This window comes from Ailuropoda melanoleuca, chromosome 9 (genome assembly GCF_002007445.2).
Source record: "Ailuropoda melanoleuca isolate Jingjing chromosome 9, ASM200744v2, whole genome shotgun sequence".
In the NCBI taxonomy this organism is placed as follows: domain Eukaryota; kingdom Metazoa; phylum Chordata; class Mammalia; order Carnivora; family Ursidae; genus Ailuropoda; species Ailuropoda melanoleuca.
Window position 1 is genome coordinate 16,893,728 of NC_048226.1, and position 27,451 is coordinate 16,921,178.

A 27,451-nucleotide genomic window follows, 5' to 3' on the forward strand; every position below is an offset into this window, starting at 1 on the left:
CCTGCCCTTGAGGAGCTCCTGATCTATCAGCAAAACATACTGGTAAAGAGACAGAGTCCTAACATAAGCAAAGTGCCATTAAAGCTTAAAGAAGGAAGTAATTAATTCTGGTTCTTTGGGGGGAAGGGAGAGGGGAAGCCCAAAACAAAGAAAGTTCTGGCAGGTTTAATCAAGAATAAAAGGGGAGGGGCGCCTCGGTGGCACAGCAGTTAAGCGCCTGCCTTTGGCTCAGGGCGTGATCCCGGCTTTATGGGATCGAGCCCCATATCAGGCTCCTCCGATATGAGCCTGCTTCTTCTTCTCCCACTCCCCCTGCTTGTGTTCCCTCTCTCTCTGGCTGTCTCTATCTCTGTCGAATAAAAAAAAAAAAAAAGAATAAAAGGGGAAAGCAACTAAAAATAGAAATGAGGAAACAAATACAGGAGGAAACAAACATATGAGGAAAATAACACCATCAACAAAACTCCAGATAACTGAGCTATAATTTTCAAATGTGATGAAAGTGATTTGCTGGAAATGTGTAACTTCCCAAAATTGACTCAAAAAACCAGAAACCCAAGAAACGCCAATATCCGTGGAAGAATTTTTTTAAGTTCTCACGGAACCATCCATTTTTAAAAGCGTCAGCCTCCGACTGTTTAGCAAGTGAGCTCTTTCAAACCTTCAAAGACTGTATTGCCACACTATATAAACTGTTATAGAGAAGAAAGTTAAGTCATTAATTCATTTCACAAAGCTAACATAAACCTGATAGCGGAATCGGGAAAAGATCGTATATAAAGAGAACCATAAAATTATCTCCACTTAAATTTAGAGATGAAAAATTCTAAATGTAATGTTAGCAAACCAAATTTAATTAGGAATCTAAACAGTCGCCCACAACCACCAAAAACGATCTGTCCCAGGAATTGAGGAATTACTACCAGGTAATCTATTCCCACATCACAGGACTAAATAGAACACCAACATCTGAATCTAAAGGGATGCTAAAATGACATCTGATGACATGTAACATCTGTCCCTAAGACGTCACCCATGCAAACCAGACAGATAATTCTTCAACATGATGAAACCCTCTCTTAAACCAAAAGAGATCCTACATATTGGGGAGTATCGGAGACATTACCATTAATATAAGCCAAACAGACAAATATGCCCCTAATCAGCATTAAGTACTATTCTGGATGCACCAGCCTAAACAAGAAGACCCTGCCGTCAATGCTGCCTGGCTGACCCAAGCCCCATGGCCGGCCCACTAGCCACCTCCCACCTTCTAATCAGGGACAGCAAGTTGACTCCGTTCTGGTCGTGAGAGCGAAGGGCAGTGGCCCAGCAGGGCTTGCTGACAAGTCATTGTGGCCCTTTGCCCTTTGCCTTTCACCTTCCTCTTTCTTCCTGCTTANCTGCCTGCTTGAAACACAGATGTGATGCCTGGAGGCACAGGAGCCATCTTGTGATATGAAGACAAAACCCATGTACGTAGATGGAGAGAGAAACAGAAGCTAGGAGTCTGGGCCTCTGTGCACACTGCAAGGGCCACAGATTGCTTCCCTCTGAAGTTCCTGGACTGGAGAAAAATAAGTGCAGCCGTGACTACTTAAATTTTTATTAGTCAGGTTTCCTGTTATTTGCAGCCATTTATATTCCTAAAGGACATATATCTGAAACAGAGTTATGAGGTATACATACCGAGAAAATGGAAACAAAATTATCCTTGTTGGTTATCAGCCATTCTCTGCATCAAAAAATCAAGAGAATCAACTGAAAAAAATAACTAGTAACAGCAATCAATGAATTGGGTGGATACAAGATAAATATACAAAATATCAAAGATTTCCTCAAACACAAGCAATAATCAGTTGAAAGATATAATGGTGAACAAAAGATTCCTTCCGCATTAGCAACAAAATTGCTAACCACCCAGGAATAACCCAAAAGGAAAAGCATAAGTCCTCTATGACCTTCTAAAATTTCTTAATTATATAAACAAAAATTGAGTAAATAGAGAGCCATGAAATGTCTTTGAATGAGAAGTCCAAATATTTGGAAATGTTATTTTCCCCGAACTGATTAATCATCAATCACAACCAAAATCTAATGGATTTCTCCTTTTTTAGGAGTGTGGTGGTGAAGATGCTTGCAAAACAAAACAAAGCAAAACACACACACACAAAACGCTTCATCTGAAAGAAAGCATCTTCAAAAATTTTTGAGTGAAGATTCTTCTTGGAAGAATATATGTAATGAAGCTATCGTGTGTAAGGTGACCACAACCAGCAACAGATTAGTGGGAAAAGAGACAGCTTTAAAACCAATCCCATAACGTAAAATATAGTCCCATGAGGAAAAAAATAAAATCATGTTGGAAAAACTGAATAATCAACAGGGGGAGGTATCTCGTTTTATTTAAATACAAAATAAATCCTCAAAGCATTAAACAAAAGAAAAAGATGAAACGTAAACGAGAATAGGCATAGTTAAATTTGACTGATTTTGACATGAATGTGAACTTTCTCAACAAAAGGATTAAAGACCATAATGAAGAGGCATGAAACACCGGGCATCTCAACAAGTAAACAAACAGCAAACCAGGGGAAATATCCACTACAGAAGACCCCGGGGGGGGGCGGGGGGGGAAGGACACATCTTTATAACAGAAGGGTCCACAGAAANGACACATCTTTATAACAGAAGGGTCCACAGAAATCTATTTCCACAGAAATAGAAGAACGCACTGATAATTAACCCAAGCCAAAAAAAAAAAAAAAAAGGAAAAAAGGGAAAATGAAGATCCACTCAATAATTTTTTTAAAAGGAAATTAAAACAGTGAGATAAAAAATTTTAAATGCTAAATTTACAAGGCTCAATTTAGCATCCAACATTGGTGAAGAGTATGGGCGGCAAGCATTCCTGCCAGGAGCTTAAACTGGAGTTTTCTGGAAAGTGATTTGGCAATATTTATCTAGGATCGAAAGTATGCACACTTTAAAAATTCCTAGTATTCCATACTTTCAACTTTCAAGAAGTTAACCTAAAGAAATAGAGTAGCAACAGTACACAATGATTTTATCCCATTATTTTTAATGGCAAAAGATTGTAAAAATGCTTAAATTAAGCAGTTATATTATTTTAATCACTTTATTAAAGACCATATTCCAGATAATAAAAATATAATGTAACAGACCCCCCCCAAAAATCACAATGTGATGCTAAGTGGAGAAAATGAGGATAAAAAACTGTGTATATATACATTTTATTTTTAAAATATATAGATATACACATAAGTCTAGGGCAGAAAAAGAACCCCCCCCCAAAAATCACAAANACAGTACACAATGATTTTATCCCATTATTTTTAATGGCAAAAGATTGTAAAAATGCTTAAATTAAGCAGTTATATTATTTTAATCACTTTATTAAAGACCATATTCCAGATAATAAAAATATAATGTAACAGACCCCCCCCAAAAATCACAATGTGATGCTAAGTGGAGAAAATGAGGATAAAAAACTGTGTATATATACATTTTATTTTTAAAATATATAGATATACATATAAGTTTAGGGCAGAAAAAGACCTCAGGAAATTACAACAAAATATTAACAAGTTACCTCTATACTGATTGACTAAAGATGATTTTTGTTTTCTTTTTTACCTAACGATGGTTTAGATTTTCCCCTAATAACCTGTATTACTATTAAAATTTGAAGAAAGCAATAAGTGCAATAATTATAGGATAAGGTGGCAGGCAAATCTGTCCCTAATTAAAGGTTCATTGTTCATCAAAGTGGCAGGTTATCTCTGAACAGGTCGAATATGTGAAATGGTTATATTGCCATATGGACACATGAGAGTTGAATCAAATTCTCAGAACTACCTGAACCATCTCTTAGAAGACCCATATCTGGGAGGCTATGGGCTCTCCTGGGAGCAGAGTAACTAGAAGAAGGCAGGAAAGCTTTGCTTGGATTGGAATCTTGACCGAGATCTTAGAACTCTCTGAACTTTCATTTCTTTAACGTACATATATAGAAAACCCACTATGTGCCAGATACCATGGACCCACATGAATATGGCTCTTGCTTTCATGGACTTTCCAGCTTCCCTTTCCAAAATTCTATGTTAAAGCAAGCATGACCCCTATTTTGCCCTTTTGGCCTGGAGGAGTATGACTGGATAACAAATTCTGTTCCAATACAAGAATCGGATTCATTTTACAGCAATTATTTTAAAGTGTGTCTAAAATCCACTATCCCCAAAAGCTGAGAACTTACCATTATGACTTTTAAACATATGAATTTGCTAGAATCTATTGACAGTGTTAATCTTTTGACCCTTCAGAGACCACCACCGACTCGTTCAGCCAATTACACCTGTCGAAGCCCTCAGGATGGCTTTCACGAGACAAGAGAAACGTGCTCCATGGTTTTTACAAATAGTTTTGGAGAAATTGCAACCACAATGGAAAGCTCACTGCAAGAGGAGAAAAGGGAGCTCACTAACTTCCATAGAGAAAAAGCTGGCAGCTTCAAACACACAAAATTCAAAACAAATCAGCAGACCCCCATGCAAAGGGGGTGCTTATCAGGAATGTGCACATCACCTATTTCGCAGAACGAACAGTGGCTTCAAAAAGCAGTTGCCCATTTGCTATTTCAGAGCACCCAGCTACCAAGAGCTTGGCACCATCAGCAGGAATTGGAAAAGTTTCTTCAACAGCCCCAGGTGTGGCAGGAGGGTCTAACTGTGATTGCAGAGCCATGAAACCCACCTGGAAGAATCCAGTGTCACCATCTATTTTGTCACAAACACAGATGTTTCCAAAGATGATACATAAGGTCTTTCTGCTAAGAAAAAAAGAAAAGAGAAAGAAGGAAAGAAAAAAGAAAAAAAAAAACCTAAAAAGTTACACCCAGGGACTTGAGGGGTTTTCCCCCAATTTTTACTGTTAAGGGAACCCCCAAAAAACTATAGCTAAGAGACCTGTTGTTCTGCCCACTGAATGGGCAGTTAAGGAAAGACAAAACAAAAAGCTATGTCTCCTATTTATGACTTCTAGAAAGAATGCCCCAGAAGACAAGCTGTTCTACCAGTATATCAATTAACCATGCTGGGAAAACCACGTGTGCTCCAAATGGACCCGACAAGAACCGGGAGAAGGTAGGCAATAGCGCTTTAATGCGCCCCTAGCTGACAACACAGCCCAGCATGTCCCAAGAACAATTACTGGGCTATACAATGGAAGCTGGACATTAGGATTTCCACCCAGAAATATTTGTGTTAATCCTCATGAAGTCCCAGATCAAGTATCACTAGATATCCTGCTGCAATTTCTTAGGCACCTGGATTTGGGGGGTGGGGGTTAGGGAAGGGAATCTATTCAGCACAGACGAAATGATTCTGAGACCAGAATTAGTCAACTCCATCAAGACCTCGTCAGCGGCCAAAACATCATCCCTTAAAGCTGAAAGGTTTTTGTATTTCTGAAAATGTTATGACTTTTATAACAAATTAAACAAGGATTTTCAAATTTTCAAATTTATTCAAAGGAGGAACAAAAGAGCACAGGAGCATTTGGACTTGAGACACTTTTGCTGATCTACATTTTTATATATTTATTTTTATTTTTTTTATTATGTTATGTTAGCCACCATACAGTACTTCATTAACTTTTGATGTAGTGTTCCACGATTCATTGTTCGCGTGTAACACCCAGTGCTCATTGCAATAAGTGTCCTCTTTAGATCTACACTTTTAATTAACGGAAAGGGTTTGTTGGGAAAACGTGAAGTCTGACATTCCATCATTTTCTTGATTACTTTGGATCTTTCTCCCTTGTTGCAGGAATCCTAAATAGTCCCACTTCTTTTATATTCACAAAGGGTAATTTGTACCTGAGTAGATTTAAAAAATAATAAACATTACCGTGAAGGAAACAATTGGCATTGTAGAAAATGTCTTCTGTATCCTGGCTAACTCACTGTTCGTGGATTACATTCATATACACGCCATAAAGCTAAGAAAGCACCCAAAATTTAGCCTGTGCACTTACTTCTGTGCTGATTAAACTGAAGTTCTTCTAACTTATCGCCTTCATACAGATACAGCCTATCCAAACAAAAGATCTCAAGAATTCTTTTGAAATAGCCCAAACTAGAGCCTAAACTTGCAAAGCTATTTTTCAGAGCTCAATAGTACAACAACAGGAAGTAGAACTTCTGGGATGGGGATTTTGCTATTTATTTTTTCTTTCAATGGCTGCTTTTAGCAGAGAGTGGGGGGGGGGGGNGGGGGGGGGGGGGGGGAGAGAGACTACAGGCATTACAAATCCTGGAAGCTATGAATCAGGAAGTGGGAACTGGTTGATGCTAAAATGGCCAGCCTGAAAATCCTGGCTCTTTCATGTAGTCAAGTCTCCAAGGCCAGGAATTTCAGAAATCTTAGGCATTTTGCATTATTTTCTGAATCTTAAAAGAGCTGAGACTTGAGAGAGAAAGGCCAGAGAAAATGAACCAGTAAGTAAGCCCCTAGCCTCTGGCTTCATGCCCCAACCACCACGCATACCTTGCCCCCATAATTAAAGGCTCAGTGGGAACTCACTGTCTATAAATGGGGTTTTGTTTAAGATGCTGCTAAGGGGTGGGGGGGTGTGAGAGGCTCATGGTTTTGCAGAGATAGAACCTGCCCCCACGCTTTGGCCTCCTCATTCCTGCCCCGTGTTGAACCTTCCAAAGACTCAGGACGCTCAACAGTTCCCATCTCCAAACAGCCGCCAGTTGATGAAAAGTAATGGTCACTTTTGTTTTCGGGAGAGACACTACCTGGACAGATCCTGCTAAATCTGAGTGAAATGCAGAAGTCCACGGACCAAAGCTACACGAATGCGTTCAGCCCTGCAGATCTGAGGGGCTGTTGCTCTCATTTTAGACCACCTGTTTCAAACGGAGCTCTCAGAACAGCATGGAGCTTGCTTTCTAAAAAGGCTGCATTTGCATCAACCTGAGACACCCAACAAATGTCTGCACAGGACTTTACTGCGCTGATCGAGGGCTACGCGAGCACTGTCATCCTTCTTCCAAAAGTAATAACAACTCAGTCTGAAACTCATTCCTGTTCCGAAGTCCTAACAATCTGAACACCAGAAAGCTACCAGAGCTTGTAAAATATTCCCAATTATTTTCTATAGGTATCAAACATACCACTTCTACTAGCAAATTATATTAGATGACAGGTTTTTAAAAATGTTCATCTAGGTGGAAAAGCAAAGGAAATAGAGTCATTTTTACTTGCTCTTGTCAGATATGATCATTTGGGGGGACTTTTTTCCCCCCAGGCATCCCAATAAGTAAATGTGCCATAATCAAACAGGAAAATACAAACTGGAACGTGCAGAAGGAGGACTTGCATGGATGCACTAAGAAGGGTCCACAGAGGACCCCTTGACCGCTCTCATGTCCCCCACTAGACATTTACCACAACCTCCCTGAAAAGGCTCTGGGTTATTTCACAAAGAGCACTAGTCTCCAGTTCATAGTATTTTAATTTAGTACAAATAAGAGAACCAGTCTTTAATAAACTCTTTTTGCCCTGAGGAAACAACCATATCCCTTAGCCTGGCCCCTGAGGATCCCCAAAACCATTCCCAATTTGCTGCCAGCCCACCCCCCCACGTCCCCACCACTACCTCGATAAACCTCCTCTCCCGCCTTCTTCTTCGAGCCCCATGCCACAGTGTGAACCTCCTGACCTCAGCCCACCCCCACAGGTAGGAAAATCCTTCTGGTCCTCCAAGCACCTCTTCCATGAAGCCTCCAGGATCCCTCTGGGCATTATGATCTCTTCCCCCACTTCCACAGCCCTTCCCCAGCCCGCTCATTCTGTTCTCATTCATAAAGTTGTCCTCATCATAGCAGGCATGCGCTCCTTACCTTCCCAACCACACCAAGAGTGCTTTTTAAGGCAGGGGCTGCATCGTGTGCACCTGTCTACCTCCAGCAAGTGTCCCTGAATATCCAGGCTCTCCAACCTGTCTCTCTTCAGCTCCTACAAAACCAGACTCTCCCTAACAGCTCAGCTCAGCCTGCCTCAGGCCCCTGATCTTCCCCTCTACCTGGTCTGCTCTGCAGCACAAGCGACACCAGATCCTTCTCCTCTCTTGCTCATGGCAGCCGAGTCCAAGTGGTATCATCAGCCCATGCTCTCACGGGCACCCTGGGCAGTACCAGGGGACATGACCCACCACCCCTGCCAGGAGCCAGAGCACCCCTCTCTGGCCCGGACAGCTTCCTCACCAGGCCGCCAACCTCCACGGCCACATTCAGGACGCAAAGCTGGGACACCCAGGTGGCTGCAGTGCCTGGGCAGATGCCCTGCACTTTGCACACCTCCCTTGCAAGGCTGCTGAGCGGACTAAGGAAAGGTGGGTGTGAGTGCCTGCCCACGGCCCTCAGGGGAGTCGGGGTGGAGTTCCCAGAGGCAAGGGAAGGGGGTCCCGGAGTTCCTGCTGCTGTCATGCTGCCATCACACTCCTTGCCCCCAAACTTTCCCTACCAGCTGAGAAGAATTCACAGCACCAGCCGTGCACACATGACCCTCAGAAGAACTTCTGGAGCCAGATTAGGAAAAGGTGGCAAATCAGACCTCCTCTATTCAGAGCCCAGGGCGGTTAAAAAAAAAAAAAAAAATCATGAATTCCTCACAGTTAACTGACACATGTTCACTGAATATTCCAATGATAGTGGGGGTGCAGCTCAAGGAGGAAAAAGGAGGGGAAAACTTCACGTGGGCTTATAGACCCTTCATTTGATCCCACCCTATTTCCAGGCAGAGGCGGCTCCAAGAAGCACATTCAACACTCCTTGCAGGTTCCAGGTCCGCAGGTAAAAGGGGCTAACGCTGCCCTAAGGAAGCCCAGCCTGTCGGCAGCAACCCGCACACAGGGATCCTCGCGGGCAGAAGCCTTAAGACTGTCTTTATCCGTCTCTAAACTGCTTGCAGGATTAACAAGAAGGCTTGATCGATACTGATTTTACCGTCATGGGAGTGACTCACCATTAAATCCTACCCAGCTTAAAACTCAGCTGTGAACAGAAACACAACAACATAATAGCAGGGTCTGATTTAAAATAGCAAGTATGACTTGTAAACAGTTGATGCTTATAAACAATTAACAATCGGCTCCCCAGCCTTCTGGATCTGCCGCGAAGGGAAGTACCAACCAAGCACGCTGCAGTGGGCTGCAGTCCTCCGCGGACCCCCTCCCACCCCCACCAACCCACCATGCGGGAGTCGGGTTTACAAAAATAGACCCTGGGGAAGTTGAGATGAGCGCCTTTGAACTGAATTCCATACATCCAATAGGTGTGTGCTCACCAAGGAACTGAGCTTTCAAAAACTCAAAGTTAAGCTGTTCTGGAGTGTAATTCTCCTCCATGCAGCTACTGCAGAGTTTAAAAGCAGCAACTTCTTTGTCCAAAAATGGGGGAAATGGGGTCATTTCCTGTGAGATTTCCCAGTAATTGTATTCCTCCAAGTAGTATTCACTTTAAGAAAAGCAACGGGCTACACAGAAGACAAACCATACATTTCAAGCACATGACCAGATCACCAGAAGGCAAATGTGCTTAGTGCCATTTTGAAAACACATACTTTTAGGTACTGGACTCCACTGAATTGTTCAAAATTCATCTGTAACCAACTCTCAAAATTGGCCAAGAATTTATACATAAACAGAGTCCCGGTCTTCAGAAGCGTTAGCTAAAACTCATTCCTCCACCATTATGCTGGAGCCCTGACCCCCAATGGATGGTAGTAGGTGGGGTGAGGTGATTAAGTTTAGATGAGGTCGTGAGGATGGGCCCCTATGATGGGGGCAGGGGAAATGCCAGTCCAATGTCCAGACCCCGATGAGCTGTGGCAGCCAGCTTCCTCCCTCCCACAGAGCCCAGACCAAGAGGCTGCTACTCTGAGTGGGGAGGAGAAAACTCCTCTCGTAGCCAGACAAGCTCAGCTACCTCCCAGTCCTGCCAGAATAGAGCAGGTCCAGGCCTGAGCCCTGACTCCCGCTTAAACTAGAGGGTGACAACCCAGTACAAAGAACCAGCCCCAAGAGTATCTGCTGGAATGGTGGACGGACAGACAGACCTGGGCTTCGACATGTACCACACACCCTGTGCCATTCAGCAACATGCCTCTTAGAGCCTCAGTTTCTCCCTCTGTCAGGCTCTGGCTCTGGCTCTTCTCTTCTTTTGAGATGCTCCCATTTTTGCCTACAGAGGTCAATCCCTTTCCTTCGGGGCTCCCTATGTAATGGAGGAGTCAATGCACAATAAAAAAAATTGAGATGTCAATAAAATAAAAAACTTCCAGGGTATCAGTGAGGGAACCAAATATCTAAACAAATCTCTCTTCTGGAAAAATAAGGAAATGAAAAGCAATTACACATCACATGGCTGATTAGTAATAAATTTCATTTGTGACTAGACGGCACGAAAGTCTGACTCCTGACTTACTTTCCCTGAAAGGAAAACATTATCTGCGATACTCTCTCATTATGGAAAACAAGCCCATCCCCGGTGACTCAGCCCAAATCAACGTTTTTTTTGGGTGAGGCCTCCCCTGACCTCACATGTCCTCTACTGCGCTCTTGTAACACCTGCAATACCCCCACCTTGCCCCCTCCCCCATGGCCATCCTGGGCAGGAGTTGGTCTTCCCAAATCTGTCCCCTCCTCCCGGACACTGTCCCACATGGTATATGCTCACAGTTGAATCAATCAAGAAATAACGTATTTTCTCTATTGTAGTAAAATAAATACAACATAAAATTTACCATTTTGGCCATTTTAAAGTGCACAATTCAGCATCCAAAAGTACATTCACACCGTTGCATGACCACCACCATCACCATCCACCATGGAACTCTTCATCTTGCAAAACTAAAACTCTGAAACCACCAGAAACTAAGTTCCCCTTTGCTGCTCCCCTCGGTCCCTGGCAACTGCCATTCTACTGTCTGTCTGTACAAATCTGACGACTCCAGACACCTCAGGTAAGTGGAATGACACAGTATTTGGTTTTTCATGACTAGCTTATTTCACTTAGCAGGATGTCCTCAAGGTTCATCCAAGCTGTAGCCTGTATCTGCATCTCCTTCCTTTTTAAGGCTGCGTAATATTCCACTGTGTGTATACGCCACATTCGACTTAACCATTCTGCCACTGACGGACACTCGGGTTCCTTCCACCTTTTGGCCACTGCAAATTGTTAGTTGCTGCTATGACCATGGGTATGCAACCATCTATTCAGCTTTGTGCCTTCAATTCTTTGGGGTATGTACTAAAGTAGGGTTGCTGGGTAAGACTGCAATTCTACATGTAATTTTTTGAGGAACCGCCATATCGTTTTCCACGGTGACTACAGCATTTACAATCCCAGCAGCAATGCACAAGGGTTCCCATTTCTTCATATCCTTGCCAACACTTGTTATTTTCAATTTTTTGACCATCGCTGCCCTAATGGGTGTGAAGTGGTATCTCATTGTGGCTTTGATTTGCATTTCCCTACTGACGAGTAACGTTGAGCATCTTTTCATGTGCATATAAGAAATAAGTTTTAAACCAAAGGCATTAACTCCTCCTCCTCAGAGAGCTTTTCTCACAAAAGAAAAGAACCATGGCTTACTTTGAGTTCATTAAGTTGATTAAGTGGTTTGGATTCAAGATACATTTCCCTTGGAAACATCACCATAAATGATGGCCCCCTAGCAAGACCACGCAAGCCCACCTAATGGACTCCTGAAAGAAGACTACACCTGAATCCCAATGCTGGGAAGCAGAGACCCTATATAGGACCAAAAGGGCAGTTCCTTCTCACTGTCCCAGAGGAGGGCTCTCCGGCAAAACATTTATTAACCAGGTACCATTTCTTTTCTTCTTTTTTTTTTTTATAGAGAGAGAGAGAGAGAGAGAGCAAGCAGGCACATGAGCAAGTGAGCAGGAGGAGGGGCAGAGGGAGAGAGAGAATCTTAAGCAGACTCCATGACAAGCATGGAGCCCGGCACAAGGCTTGATCTCATGACCCTGACATCATGACCTGAGCTGAAATCACGAGTCGGACGCTTAACTGACTGAGCCACCCAGGCGCCCCACCAGGGGTCATTTCTGCAGCTGGCTTCCCACCCCGACTACAGCCTTCTTTGGCAGTCCCAGGCCCCCGACTCTGGGAACTCCCATCTCTGCAAGCAGCCCTCGACCAAAAAGGGGCATAGATTCTCAATTCTCCCCACTTTCAATCTAAAATATTTTGATTAGTTTTTCTGTATACATACATTAGTGCTTTTCAGACCCTGTGACCTAAATTTTGCCTGGGGATAGCACTCTCAGCCCCAACTACTCATGCCCTTGACCAGGCAGACCTGGTTCTTCCCTAGAAGGCCACCTGACCCCTAATTACCTGGCTGTCCCTGAGGCAGGAAGACTGCTGGGAAGTACACCGTTCACACTACCCTGTGAATGACTCATTTCTGTCATTTGGCCTGATACATGGGCTTTTTGGGGATCCAAATAATCCCTCTCCTGGAGGAGAATGTTTCACGCCCTTCCACAGAGGCAGAAGGGTATCAGGAAGAGAGAGAAACTCAAGGGATGGAGGTCATTTCCCAGAGACAGAGAGGCTGGACAGAACACTTCTGAAACGCCTCTAGGTGTAACAAAGCTACAGAGAGAGTCTTAAGGTCAAGGTCAGGAAAGGCAAATGTAGTAAGAGCAAAACAGAGGAATCATACACACCCAGGAGGGCATCGATTTTAAGTAAACAACTTCTAATGTGTAAATCCTCCATCTTAATGTAATAGCCAACCCCTAATGGTCATGGCAGACACTCTGTTCTAAGGGACTGATGTGTATTCATTCATGAACACTTGTAACCGTCCTCTGAGATGGGTGTCCTTATCATCTCCCATTTTACAGATGAGAAAGCTGGGGCAAAGACGGTAAATCAGATGTCCCATGAAGAGCACAGCTATAGACTTCTTGTCTGGAGAGGTTCCAAGCTCTAATTCAAATCTCAAAATGGAACCTGGACCATCAGCCTCGACCGGGGGGAGAAAGCATCTGGGACATGGGACATGGCAGAAGGCCTGCTTTCCAGATGAAGAAAACACAGACCGGTTGAGATTCTTGGGCTCTACTTGCTCAAACAGGCAGAAGATGATTTAAAATTCAGAATTCACGATCCTGATAGCAGAAAAGTAACACAAAGTCCCCTGGGGGCCACACGATGTCACCCTCCCAGGAAGCCTCCTGCTTTACTGCGTTGTGACGTTATTCGTCCAGTGAAAACAGCTGGGTTGTAGAACTCGCGGCACGAATCTCTGCGCACCAATTGCAGGCTAAGGACTGGCGATTGCTTCTCATCGAGAACTACAATGTGCCCAGTCAAGTTAAAAACATAAATCAACGGGAGTTAAAAAGCACCAGTAGCAAAGCCCAGACCTGGACGCAAAGTTGGCATCCTCTGTCAAACAAATCATTCCTCATTCCTCTCAGCCTGTGCGGCGAGGGTTGGAAACAGCGCTGCAAGATCTGCCAGCACTGTGGGGGGCGGGGGGCAGGGGAGGGTACGGGCCCCTCCAGGTCCATCCCAACCCCAGGAAGCCAAGGCCAGAGCCGACTCAGGTCCACCCGACCCAGCTCAGATGGAAACAAGGCTCACCTCTCACCTGGCTTCCGTTAAAAAGTTAGAAAGCAGCACCCTGGTGATGGACGTGAGAGTGCTCACCTGGAAAGGTTTCGCTTTGAGAGGATGTCCGGAGGCCGTGTGACTCCCACAGTGTAGCACCGGTCCTTAACCTTGCCGGGTACCCGATGCCCCCCATCAGCGCACGTGCTCCTCCATGGGAGCTTCTCTGAAGTCCAGGGCAGCAGTTTCCAAGGGGCTCTGCTGTGTGAACTCCCTCCCTGGAGGCTGCTCCTCCAGGGTCTCCCTCATCTACACCTTCACTGGTCCCCCCCAACACTGACCCCATCAAGAGGCCAGAGCGGCCTCCCCAGCACCGTTCCACCAGTCTGCTCCAGTGCTCAAAAGGCTTCAAAGCCCCCCACTCTCTACCCATCGCTGAGTCCCTTTGTGGGTGCACTTGGTTCTAAGGCCCAAGTCCAGCCCCTCAGTGTGCACTGCCACCACAGCCCCCACGGGCCCTGCCCTCCTGGAGTGCTGTCCCCTGGAACCCTGAGATTCCCTAAAGCCCTCTCAAGTTCCTCAGTAGCTCAACGACCCCAGCCCTGCGGCTCACACATTTCTCCACAGCCTTAGTCAGCTGCCATAACTAAGCACTGAACACATGTGCCTGGGACCATTCACCAGAGTTTGAGGGTCCCCAACTAGAGAGTAAGCCCCTTGAGGAGAGAGAAAGTAGTACACATTTTCCATGGGTTCTCAGAGGAGCTGAGGCCATTGAAGGCCCTGACGTCACAAACAGGGCTTTGCAACCTCCCCACTGCCCACCTTGTACCTCTCCTCTTCGTTGTTTTTTTTTTTTTTTAAGATTTTATTTATTTGAATGAGAGCGTGAGGTGGGGAGGAGGAGGAACAGAGGGAGAGAAACAGGCAGACTCCACACTGAGCGTGGAGCCCAAGGCAGGGCTCAATCCCAGGACCCTGAAGTCGTGACCTGAGCCGAAGTCAAGAATCACGTGCTTAACCGACTGAGCCAGCCAGGCACCTCCTCTCCTCTTTAGATGGGATAGAACCTTGAATGAAAGGGTCCACGGGAGCCAGCCCGGTTAACTTAAAGACAACTCTTGTGGCTCAGAGATACAGCCTGTTAGTGGTTCCAGAGGCTGAGCGGAGTCTCGAACCTCATGAGTTTAAAACTGCACAGTATATAAGGGAAAGGAGGTCCACCCTCGAGCAATGTTTCCTGGGGCTGGGAAGAGAACGGGAGTGCAGGAGCCCCGATGAGAGGCCAGCAGGGCCACCATGGCCTAGAGGAAAGGACACAGACAAAAACATGCCTTTGTCGGATGCTTACGACCTGCCGGTTCTGCTGGGCATCTCAGCTACATTAGTGCTAATCCTCACATCATCCCAAATACCCCAAGCTACAGATGGGGACATGGAGTCCTGCAGCTCCCTTCCCAACGTGCCTCCCTGCATGGAAGAGAGGGAGGCAGGGAGGCGTTTGAGGAGATGGGGCTTCAAAGGCAGTGCTCCGCACACACAAACCCCACTGACACGGGCAGATGAAAGGCGGGCGCTGTACCGGCTTGTCCTGGTGAGTTCACATCCACCCTGTTGAACATTCACATGGCAATTTTACAAGATACTTTTTTACAAGGTACGCTTGAAATTAACATGCCAGGTTCAAATGAGTATGTTTACATTTTCTGGAAGAAATATCCCACCTCACCGGTCTCCTCAGGAGCACGAAGCTGTTAAGGGTAATTTCTTAGGTGTTAATTAGTTTCAGGAGTCCTCTTCACGCCATCCTAGATGAGTCAACTTCCGGGGCTAGGGGTCAGGGAGCTGACTGCACCTTCAGAGGTTCCACAGTGAGGCCAATCGAAGGCCCTGGCCAAAGCCCAAAAGGAGAGGGGGCACTCAAGGATGAGGGGCCTTTACGATTGGCTGCTATCCCTGTCAGGATCCAAGGCAAAAGCTTACTAGCCTCACCAAGAAATAGATGCAAGAAACATAAGCAAATGTCTGTTCACAGTATTTCTGCTGGTTCCAACCAGACCTTCCAACGAACTCCAGCTCTTTCCCGTGTCTTGGATCTGAAGGCTATAAAGGTCCTGAGAAATGACCTAGGCCGGCCCTGTGATTCAGGAGAGCAAGAGCAAGCAGCCAGAAGCTGTAGAGAAGAGGGCATCCACCTGGCCCCAAGACTCCACCCAGGTCGTCCGCATCAGGCCAGGCCCGGACCACAGCACAGCTGAGTCCAGCCTGACCGCCTGCCTTCAGCCATGCACCCGGCACCACCATGGTTTACATGTGGCCCACTACCAACAACGGGTGGTGATGAATGACTCACTAAATCCTATCCTAACTTATGGAACAAGGCCTCCCTCCACAGGGATGGGGCAGCCTTGCCACAGGGCTGGACTCACAAACAGCCTTTCCAGGAGTTTTAAGATTTTTGTTCACCTCAATGTGCAGAAAGCCTGATGAAAGAATGATTTTATATTTTTTTAAGATTTATTTATTTTTATTTGAGAGAGAGCGAGAGCAGGAGGGAGAGGGAGAGCCAATGTGAAGCAGAGCCCAGATGGGGGGCTCGATCTCATGACCCTGAGATCATGACCTGAGCCGAAATCAAGAGTCAGACACTTAACTGACTGAGCCACCCAGGCGCCCCGAAAGAATGATTTTAAAGATAATCTTATTGCTTCCAAGTTCTACATAGCAGTGACTAGCACAGTAAAATGTTTCTGCTGGCAAAGCTATAACGAAAAGATGACGATGACTTTGTTGTAAAGAGTGCTTCCAAGTGAATGAGAGGTGGAGACGAGAGGGGATCTCCCCCCGCCAAGAAGTCTTCTGTTTGAGGTCTTCCTATGTGCCAGGCACCAGGCCATATCCCGGGAATTCAAAGACAACCAAGCTACCATCGTTCCCCTCCCCAGCCACTGGGAGAAACAATACGGGGGCAATGTGCTAACAGAGCTACAGAGTGTCACAGGACCACCCCGCATGCACAATCAAGGAAGGCCATCAGGGAGGGCAAAATCGTAGCTAAAGCTTACAGAAGCTTTCCAGAGGGCAAACTGGTAACAAGGTTGTTTTAGGCAGAGGGGCTTCTATTCACCAAGGCAAAGAGACTTGAATGAGTACAGCCTGTTTGAGAAAGAGCGGAAGGAGTGGTTCAAAACATCTGAGATGATGGCATGTTGCAGTCCTCTCTGATGGCCAAAGAAATGGTTTCCAAATGAAAAATAATAAAAAGCTATCATGGGGAAACGAGTCTAAAACTTTCAAGAAGTAAAAGGGAATAACCACCTATACACTGTCGTCTCAGCTAAGGAAGTAAGAAAGTGCATTCTCAAAATACCAAAAACGCATGAAACCAAATGCAGAAAAATACCTCACAAACCACACCTGGTGTGAGACCTAACACCAGGACCCAAGTGTCTGTTCTCCATTAGGAATTCTGGTGAGCATCCCAGCTACATAAAACTGCCCAAGGCAACACCTGTAAGAATGATAATTAAGGTGTTACCACATACTTCAATAGCACAATGGGAAGTAAATCTTGCTTTATTTTTCAAAATGAATTAGCAGGTTTTTTTTTTTCATCTCTAATCGCAAAAGAAATATTTTAGAACTTTTTATTTATTACAGTTCTGCAGAAACATCTTCAATCCCGAATGGTGAAAGGTACACTGGATACAACAACTCTGCCAAAATTGTTTACATCACTTAGGAAGACCCTAATTGTAGCTAATTCTTAAGGGAGTCGGCTGACACAGTACAGCAATCTTAATCCAAAACCGTATCCCAGTGGTTTCTACAGAAGCCTGCAGTCCCCGCATTTTCCTGCAATCGGTTCCCAGGAACCAAGCCAGAAGGCAAAATCTAAGGAAGGAGGGAGTGAGGAGGGGTGTCGGGAGGGAGGAGGAGATTGCTATCTCCATCCTTGGGGCACCAGCTCCGTTAAATCAGTCACCAAAGAGGCTGAATTTCTTTTCTGGCCACTAGGTGTCGCCTACGCATTAGTGAGGTGGGAAAAGCACACACTGGACACTTCAAAGGCACGGGCAGAAATGCACAACTGGATGACTTAGGGGAGAAAGCATACTGAACAGATCTCTGAAGTTGAAGGTGAACTACAGGGGTTTTCCGCTGTTTGCTGAAAAAAGGTAAAATCATACTGCTGAGCTTTAATGAGCCAAATGCATCTTGTTAAGCACTTTAACAAAATTAAGTTTCGTTGTGGAACATTTATTAAACACCTACTATAGGTTAGGCTTCATAGTCATCACATGTAAATGACAAGGGCAGTCAAACACCTAGTGTGTCCTATATTTTTGGCACTATCCAAACACCACCTCTGTTCAAGAATGTCAAATCCATAAGAGTAGTAACAAGCTGAAGTCTGAGGGACTTAGTGTATGTCAGCCTCTGTTCTAAGCACTTGACGTATGTATTAATTCACTTAATTTTTATAAAAATGTATTAAGTAGGTTCTACTAAAATGACAGTTTCACAGACAAGGAAACTGAGACACGGGAAGATTAAGTAATTTGCCTGAGATCTTAGCTACTGAGGAGCTGAGATTCAAAGCAGGCTCTTTGGCTCCACTGTTCTCTACAGCCTAATAAAATGACAACAGCTCAGGTACAAGACAAAACAAATCACTGTTAACCAGCACAGTAGTGGTTATGAACTCAGAAGGAGTAAGAGGGAAGTTAGGTCTATAGAAATGAGAGTAATCCGAAAAGCTTAATGAAGAGGAATCTGAGTTAGAAATGAAAGAATGTCATCTCAGGTCTATTAAAACCATAGAAAGGTGTTGGGGGAAATTAATTTCCTGACTTAGCATTCCACTTTTAGGTAACTACTAACCATGGGGTGCCTGGGTGGCTCACTCAGTTAAGCACCTGCCTTCAGCTCAGGTCATGATCCTGGGGTTCTGGGATCGAGTCCCACATTGGGCTTACTGCTCAGCGGGGAGCCTGCTTCTCCTTCTCCCTCTGCCCCTCCCTCCCTCTCATGCTCCTGTTCTTTTTCTCAAATAAAAAAATCTTTAGATAGCTATCATCCTGTCCCTACTTTATAGATCCAAAACCTAGAGATTTTTAAAAATAAAAAACTCCATCCCCCCTCCAATTTTTCTGACTTTAGTTTTGTAAATATATTAGACAATATTTTTATGCTGTTGTTTAATGACAAAAGGAGAAAACGTCCCAGTTATTTTAAGTGTCTACATTTCTGTTGAGACTCAAAAAAGTTAAATAACTTGTTCAGGGCCAAAGTCCTAATTGGCAGCAAAGGAGAAACCAGAACCAGGTGACTCTGCTGTGCTCTAGAGTGGCACCTCCCACTATTCAGTATGGGGGTAGCAGAGCAGCAAAAGGGAAAAACATTCCAGACCATGAACACAGCAGGAACAAAACCATGGAGACAGGAATGGCATGGCTTATTGAGCGCAGAGCTAACACATGGGTGCTGGGGAGTGCCAGGAACTAACATAGGATCCCTACAGCAGAGTCTTACTAAGAGTGTATCAAAGCCCAGTATGAGGAGCCTTGGACTTGATTCTTGGACCAGAAGGCACCACAAAAGGCACATGCTGATAATTTGAGGCTGGCCAATCCATCAAGCCGGAGAGAGGGCACAGAAGTCAAAGTGGCCAAAGCAGCTCAGGGGCCTGCTGAGCATCTCCTCGGAGAGATGACGCCAGCCTGGCCTGGACCAGGGTAGAACCAGAATCAGGAGCATTTCTGAGTGATTTCAAGGGACTCACTGAGGTAGAAAGGAAACATTCATTTAACCAGTGTCCCCAGAAAAGAATGGGTTGAAGAACTAAAATTTAACTAGAAATTCCATCCTGATCCAACATTCGTTGTTGGAAATCTTACGGATATGCTATAAAGAAAATCCCAAGTATATCTCCCAACCATGTAAAGTGATGATATCAAAAGAATTTCCCGTTCAAACTATACCATGTTGCGACCTAACATATGCCGTGAACTCATTATCCACAGAACTCAGACAACAGAGCGAAGGAAAGCTGAACAGCAGATCTTCCTCTGTCACTGGTCTCTTTGTTCATTTGTTTTCATGGCAATCTGTGCTTCTCTTTCAAATCCTGAGTCTGTGAGCTTGTGTATTATCCCACAATTACAAGACCCAGGAAAAGAAGATAGAGAGAATAAATTCAGGACAATACAGATAAATCTGAGCACTTTTGATGATTTTCCAATCTAAATAAAGATAATGACTTAGAAAACTGTTTCCCACCTGATACAGCCAGGTGGCTCATGGACCTCACACCTTGGCTTTCTCTAGGCTTCTACTGTTTTCCAGGAAATTATCAAAAGTCACTCAGATACTTCAAATTTGGGGAAAACTGTTATGCATAAACTCATCTCTCCCTAATTATCATCAGACTTCTGTTCCTTAACTATTCACTAAAGCTATTAACTAAAATTTGCCTAACCCAAATTGGTGCTGTCTCATTTACTTAGTCAAATATGTATTTCCACTGATCAATTTTAGAGAGACAAACCATCCACTGACTATATTTTACAGGAGAGGACAGGCTGAAAGTAGGCATCCAAAATATCTCAGGAAAATTTGAAAGTTCTGCTCTACAAAACATTTATGCTTTAAGTCTGTCAAAATAGATTTGTTCTCCCATGTCAAGAGTAATTTAAACAGCAGTATGCATACAGCTGAATTACCAAACTGACAAATAATCTCAAAGCCGGTTCAAAGAAAGTTAGCGCCAGGTTAAAAAGAAAGTAGCCATACAAAAGTATACAAGACAGAAACAATAATGTATTTAAAATTGTCAGAATTTGAATGAATGGATGGAAACACACACACACCATTTTGAACAAATAGCATTTTTATTATATAATTATTACTGAAGTAGATTCCGTCTTGTTAAGGGGGCTAAGAGAATGAGAAGTGAGATAAAAGAATAAAGTTTCAACCACCCCCCCACCCCCTGTTGCCAAGAACCTTCTGGACCAGGAACAGAATACTTCTAAAGTCTTGAAATATAAATGCTTTAAAAAAAAAAATCCAGACTACTATAATATGAGCAATTTAAGGCAGGCATGGCTCTCTTGGTAGTATTTGGTGGCACCAGTCATGGCATACCCATGTGAAGCCACCAAACTATTTCAAGTAAGTATGGGCTGTAAGACCATCAGCCACCATATGTGGGCAAAGTCACTCAGCTCCGTGCACAAGTTACAAAGTAAGCCATCACCAGCACTAACCAAGGAGAGGATAAATATGAGAATAAAGTCAGTCCCCGCATCCCTACTTACTTTTCCCATTCATAAATAACAGCAACAATACATTGTAAAAGTTATGGCAATCGTAGGCATTCGTCCCTCATCATAAAAGAAACTACTTTCTCTTGTGTTCCAGCAAAATGTGAAAAGCAACCTGTAAGTTTAAAAATTCTTTGTAGTCAGGGCACAAAAACAAAAGAAACATGAAAGCCTTGCTTACTAGTTTTTTTCTTTTGTTGTTCTAAAGAAACACTGCAAGTGATCCTTATGGTTTGACGCATACCTTCAAAAATGTACGTAAAGTATTTTATGGCATCAGAACGAATTTTTAAAGACCTGAGTCCAGTAAGTGTTCAATGTGTATTTACTGAGAAATCTGAGGGAGGGGGGGAAAAAACTATTTCTCAATTCAAGTAAAGAAATATCAATATTTCCCTAAGATTTTCAAATGAATCCATTTCCTAAGCCATACGTAAAACTGGCATAACTGAAAAAATGTAGGTAAATCTTCAAAACTGATGTCTGGGACTTTACAACATGAGTAGAACTGATGCTTTCAAAGTCAAAAACAACCTAGTCTTCAAAAGTTCAAAAGTCTAAAGTCTCAAAATCAAAGGTATTGTTACTATTTTGAGCCCCCAAAAAAGGCCATCACAATTTAACAATTAAAGAAACAAACTTTGTCATGCCAAAGAAATATGCATCTATTGCTGTAACAACCTAATTTGTTTTTCAAGATCCTTTGTTTACTACTCATTTTATACCAAACACTTACCCTTTTCTCAGAACAAATCAGTTTTTACTGATCCTTGGAGGTGGGAAGAGGAGGGGTAATACGTATCTCAAAGTTTTAATCTTTCCAAATACTGAAAATCGGTTATGCTCCCCAAACGTCAACAAGTCTCAATGTGCACAAACATCGGGACTGTTGCATGTACCATCACCCCCCACCTCAAGTTTAAGCCAAAACATATCTTTGCAAGTAACAGGAAAACCTCCTCTTGATAATCTGCGGCCAAACACCATTTGCAAGGGTGGGGCGGGGGGTTCAGAGTGCTTCATTCATTATTCACTTTGTTGTCTTTAGGGTGTTCACAATTTTCCTTCAGAACATCTCAGACAGAGAAATTGAGAAACTATACCCCAAGCACGTGTGCAACCATTATATATTTAGTACAATTGAGAGGAGGGCATCTCTTGGACTCAGATAGCACCTGTCATAGAATGGCTAAGAAACGCTGTTCAAAGCAAGTGGGCTGGCAGGCACAGATACCCCTGCGTATGATTTTTAAATGAGTGTTGAAAACAAATCGAAGTAAATCACAACCTAGAGAGAAACATGGCTTCTACTTTTTAGATTAAAAAAAGAAAAAGTCAAGATTTAATTGCCTCCTCAATCTTCTTCTTACACCTTCGCATCTTTAAAAACAGTGAATTCTTTGAAATTATAAAGCCTTACATTTTAGAAAGTTTCCTAATAATGTCCAGAAAGCTAGGCAATGTGTAAATCCAGAACAGTTTTGAAATAAGTTCCATCTTCCTTACAACTCAAAACACACTGCGCAACATTCATGCACACACCTGTAAGTCCTAAAGTTCTGGCAAAAGGTAACTGCAACACTCCATACTTTTAATCACAATTGTCATAATCAATGTTCTCAAAAAGCAGCGAGGCTGAGCAAAGATGGGTATGTCCTATGTGTCATGGCCTGCCAGGCCACTGCAGTACAAGGTAGTATGTTAAGGTGGCAAAAATGGTACAATTCAGCAACACTGGTTTACTTCATATCTTAAGTCTACAGAAATGTTTTTAAAGAGACTTTAAAATGCTGTTTGCTCTCAATTTGAAAACTGCCTATCCCCTGTTGAGTCTAAAAAAGATCTGAATGTCCAAGCAACTTTGTTTCATGCAGGAGTTTATAAAATGCCCCAAGGACAAAAGCAAAGTCCTCTTTCTTTGTAAGCTTATGCATCGCCTAGCATAGGGTCCAGCTTTCATACAGAAGGTGCCCAATAAGTGCTGGCTGGATTCGGTTGCTTCTCACAGCACATTTTCACAAAACAAATGAAACCAGATTTAAAAGGAAGCTACCGTCCCTTGGGGGCTCCCCTTGGCAAAACTCTAAGGCAACAAGTGAAAATGATACAGTTGATTTTCATTATGGCCCTGATCTTGCAACAATAAGGACAGGAAACATTTTTATTAGTAAACTAAGCCTTAGACAAAGACCAAAAATAAATGTAAACAACAATTATTCTCTACGACTTTTCCTATTAAAAGGGCAAGGTAAACCTGGAAAAAGGCATAACAGTTTAAAAACAAAAATGCCTTTGCTATATTTTAAAATTTTTTGTTCCATAAAAAACTTTAAATTTAAAAAAATTACTGTATGCCTGCAACCTCTGCTATCTCTTACAAAGATTCTGTTTCCTGCCCAGATTCTGGAGCTCTTTAAAAAATAAAATAAGCAACAAAGAAAAACCCACCATATTCATCCACCGTCTTTACTACCAGAGTAGTTAATATGGGATGTCAAAAAAAGAAAGTGGAAATTCTTTACCATCTTAAAACAGTACATTATTTCTTTGTTGGAAAACATATGTAAGAAAACTGGAAATACAAAAAAGCCATCCAGACTTGGCTCCTAAACTTTAATCTTGGAAAAACCAACTTCGTTTCAGATGCAGTGGAGGATTTTACTGTCACAAATCTGACTTTCACTAGCATTTGTGTTTCTTTAATCCAACCCCCTAATCCTTAACTTGAGCTATGTGGAACCGAGATTTTTTTTTTCCTTGTCCATTTCTCCTGTGGCACTGAATCCCTGCTGCTGATACTGCGTCAGCCATCGGTGTGCTGTACTGCTGTAAGGCATGGGTCTGAAAAACTCCGCAAATAGAAAAGAGACAGACACCAACCTGCTGGACAAATTTACTTAATAATTTTAATCTAATCTCTACGTTCAAAGGAACAGAATGCATTCTTGTCGACCTTTGCATAGCTCTTACCAAAAAACACAACAGGTTTATTGGGATATAATTCGCATGCCCTAAAAGTCACTAATTTAAAGTGTACAATTCGATGGTTTTTAGTACATTTGGAGTTGTACAACCATCACCACAATCTAATTTTAGAACATTTTCATCGCCCCCAAAAGAAACCCCATACCTATTAACAGTCACTCCCTGTTCCCTCCCCCCCGCCCCCCAACACACACACAACCACTACTTTACTTCAGTCTCTATGGATCTGCTTATTCTGGGCTTCATATAAATGGAATCACACAATATGTGGTCTTTTGTGACTGACTTCTTTCACTTAGCACTTTGTTTTTAAGGTTCTTCTAGTCAACCTTGGCATATTTCTTAAGGCTGGATTTTTCTAATCCTTCTGACAAATCAAACATACAACCTTTTAAACTTCAAACCCTGACCCACACCCCATCCCTACTCAAAAGTACCATTTACTTGCAAGTTCCCTCCCGAGAGTCTACACTATAATTTGCTATTTAGGTTCTTTCCAAACTTCTTATTCTGGGCTCTTCCTCTGGTAATAAAACACCGACTTCTTTAAACACCAACCTTTCACATACCTATATTTCTCTGACAATAGGATATGACTGTGCCTGGGGCAGAAAGAGGACTGAGTCCTTTTAATGCGATGGCCACAATATGTTTGAAGTGCATGTAGATTTTTATAAACAGGAGGAAGAAGCAGCCATCCCATGATCTATCACTCGTAACTTCCCAGACTCCCTTATTTAGATGCATTTATTTTGATACAAAACAAACACATTTGCATGACTTCATCTGCCTCAGAAAGTTCTAAATCTTTTCAGTTAAAGATTTAAAAGAAAATCACCCTCCTGCTATAGGTTTCAGTGTTCAAAGAGTAAACGCTAATCCTTACATATGCCAACACAATAGGAACCAACACCATCCCAATTTTTATCACTATGCTAGACAGCCAAAAGAATCACCTATCTCTGATGGGATTCAGTAGTTTATTTCCATCAGAGTTAAGTCTTCTAGCATCTTTCGGACTAAAGAGTGAACACATGCTGACACCGAGCTTATCATTTTCTCCTGAAAACGTCCAAGCTGTGGGAAGGAGCAGACACTGAGTGAGGACTTGGACAAACCAAATCAGGAGCCTGGGTGCCTTCTGGCCATCCATCAGTTTTTTTCAGGAACCAACAATTTTCCAGGGATCCTTCAGAAAAACTTTGGTCTCTCAGTGTCATGAAAAATGCCCCCTCTCCTGTTTTCTCAAGAAAGAGCTGCCTTTCACAACGAGTATTTTTCATGAAGATCGCTCCAAACAAGACATCCTATTTTAAAATGCCCAACTCCTTCCTCAAGAAGCAAGGCCATCACTGCTGTTGTGAATTTCAGAACTTACTAACGTTAAATAATAAAACCAGAGACATCACACACTTCAGTAGCATGCCATAAAAAAATGGATTAGCTCTCCTGTGTCTTGTAAACTGTATTTAGCTTTTAGAGGCTAGAAACCCTCTTCTGTCCCCCCCAAACACCATCTGTAATCCTTAGAAGGGAGCCGAAAGCCTTTCGTCCAATCCAGTGAGCTGAAAGTTTAGAAAACAAAGAGCAGGAGGGCTCAGATTTGTGGAAGGTCCGGCCTCAATCTGCGACTTACTCCATGTAGTAAACACTAATTCTTTAAAAATCTGTTACTCCATCATGGATTCATTTCTTACAAGACACTTAGGAAGGGTTTGGGTTTGTTTACATAAATATCCTTAACGAATCGCCCCCGTGAAGGGGCCAGAGCCCCCTCCGCCCGCCTCCTGATTCTCCCCCTCACTCTTCAAGGCTCGGTCGTGATTTTTCAAAGTTAATTGGCACCACCTGCATACCCTCGGCAAACATTACTCACCAACACGCCCTCACCGTTCCCAGCCCCAGTTCTCCGACTGCATTTAAACTTTAATCGTGTTCAAATTACCCTACATCGCGAATGGAACCACGCTTCAATTTTCTGAGTATGGAACCCCCCTACCTCGCCTCCCTCCACACACCGTGGGGCCCTAAGCTCTCCCTCCCTCCCTCCTCCTCTCACTTCCCTACCCCTACCCGACACTACCAAAACAAAAGCTATCAGATTGCAAGCGATAGCGAGCGTGGAGCGATATTGCTTATTAACTTTGTACAAAGGAAGTGCGGGGTGGGGGGGGGGGGGGGAGGTAGTGCCACACAACTCCGGCCACAAAACCAAGGCGAGGGCTCTGCGCTTGCAAAACAAAACACCCTCCCGCCCACCTCCCCCGCTGCAGACCCTGGCGCTCCTGAAACCGCGGCGCACGACCCCTCTCGCCAGGGCAAGGCACCTAGGTGTCCCCGAGCGGCCGTGTGGCGGCAGCTACAGCCCCGCGTTGCGAGCACGTGTGTGGAAATACACGTCGACTCGGACCACACACCCACTCCCGCACAGTCGGATGCTGCCAGACCACCCCCCAGCCCCGCCAGGAGGAGGAGAGACGCCTACCGCCGGATAGCAAGTGGGTCGAACAAAGTCCCAGAACCCTCTGAACTCGTGGCCCAGACGCACTCGCCGGAAAAGCCTAACTGATGCAGCGCCCCCGACCTTGCAGATTTCCAGGGGAGAGGGGGGTTGCTAAGCGGGACCGCTCCCCCAAACCCTGGGCGGCACAGAGCAGTCTGGGACAGGTAACCCCCCGAAGAGCGGGCGAAAGTGACGGGAAGGGAAAGGCCAGGATCCCAAACCGCCCAAGGGGCTAAGCGCGTTGGCGACAAGAGGCCGCGCTGGGAGGTTTGGAAACGTGTCCTGCTGCGGGGCCTCTCCGCCGGGCGCCTCCCCCTGGAACGCCACGGCCGGTGGGCTCCCCGATCCCCGCCCCCGGGCACCGTGTCTGCCCCAGCAGCGAGGGCCCCACGCGGCCGAGGGAGCTGTCACCGCCGTCTGCGCGCCGCGCAGGGGCCAGCTTTCTGTGCGGAGTGGCCCGCGCGGGGAGGGGGACGAGGTGTGGGTGGCGCGAACTTCCCCGACGGAGTCCCAGCGCGGGCACGGCCGCAGGGGAACGAGCGCGGCCCAAAACAACCGGCCCGCGGGGCAGGGCTCTCGGGACAGCGTAAAGAGAAAGCCCCCGAGGCCCTTCCCGCGCAAGGGTGCGCTGAGCTGGGGCCCCGGGCCGCTCCGGCCGAGCCCCTCCGCACCCCGCCCCGCCGCTCCCGAGCCCGGGGGCCCGACAGCTGCGAGGATGGCAACTCGGGTTTCGCAAACAGGGCGCAGCCCCTCGGAGGAAAAGTTCCCGCAGTGGCCGCGGGCGGCGGGCACATACTCACTTTCTCCACTCGTCGGCCAGAGCGAGAGCGCGGCGGAGAAAAACAGGAGCCCCCACAGCGAGGTCGGGGACCCTCCTCCGGAGCCAGACTTCATTCCTTTTATTTGGGACGAAATTCCCGTCTCTCAAAAAAAAAAAAAAAGAAAGAAAGAAAA

General features: G+C 44.6%; 1 protein-coding gene across 1 annotated transcript in view; it reads right to left on the reverse strand.

The window, feature by feature from the left end:
- IGF1R (insulin like growth factor 1 receptor) overlaps positions 1-27,418 on the reverse strand; it is a 293,895-nt gene extending 266,477 nt beyond the window's left edge. Inside the window, exon 1 of the mRNA XM_034667925.1 lies at positions 27,298-27,418. Within this exon, the coding sequence (XP_034523816.1) occupies positions 27,298-27,391 (94 nt within the window). The 5' untranslated portion in view covers positions 27,392-27,418. The remainder of the gene's footprint in view (positions 1-27,297) is intronic.
- Positions 27,419-27,451: the final 33 nt, after the last annotated feature.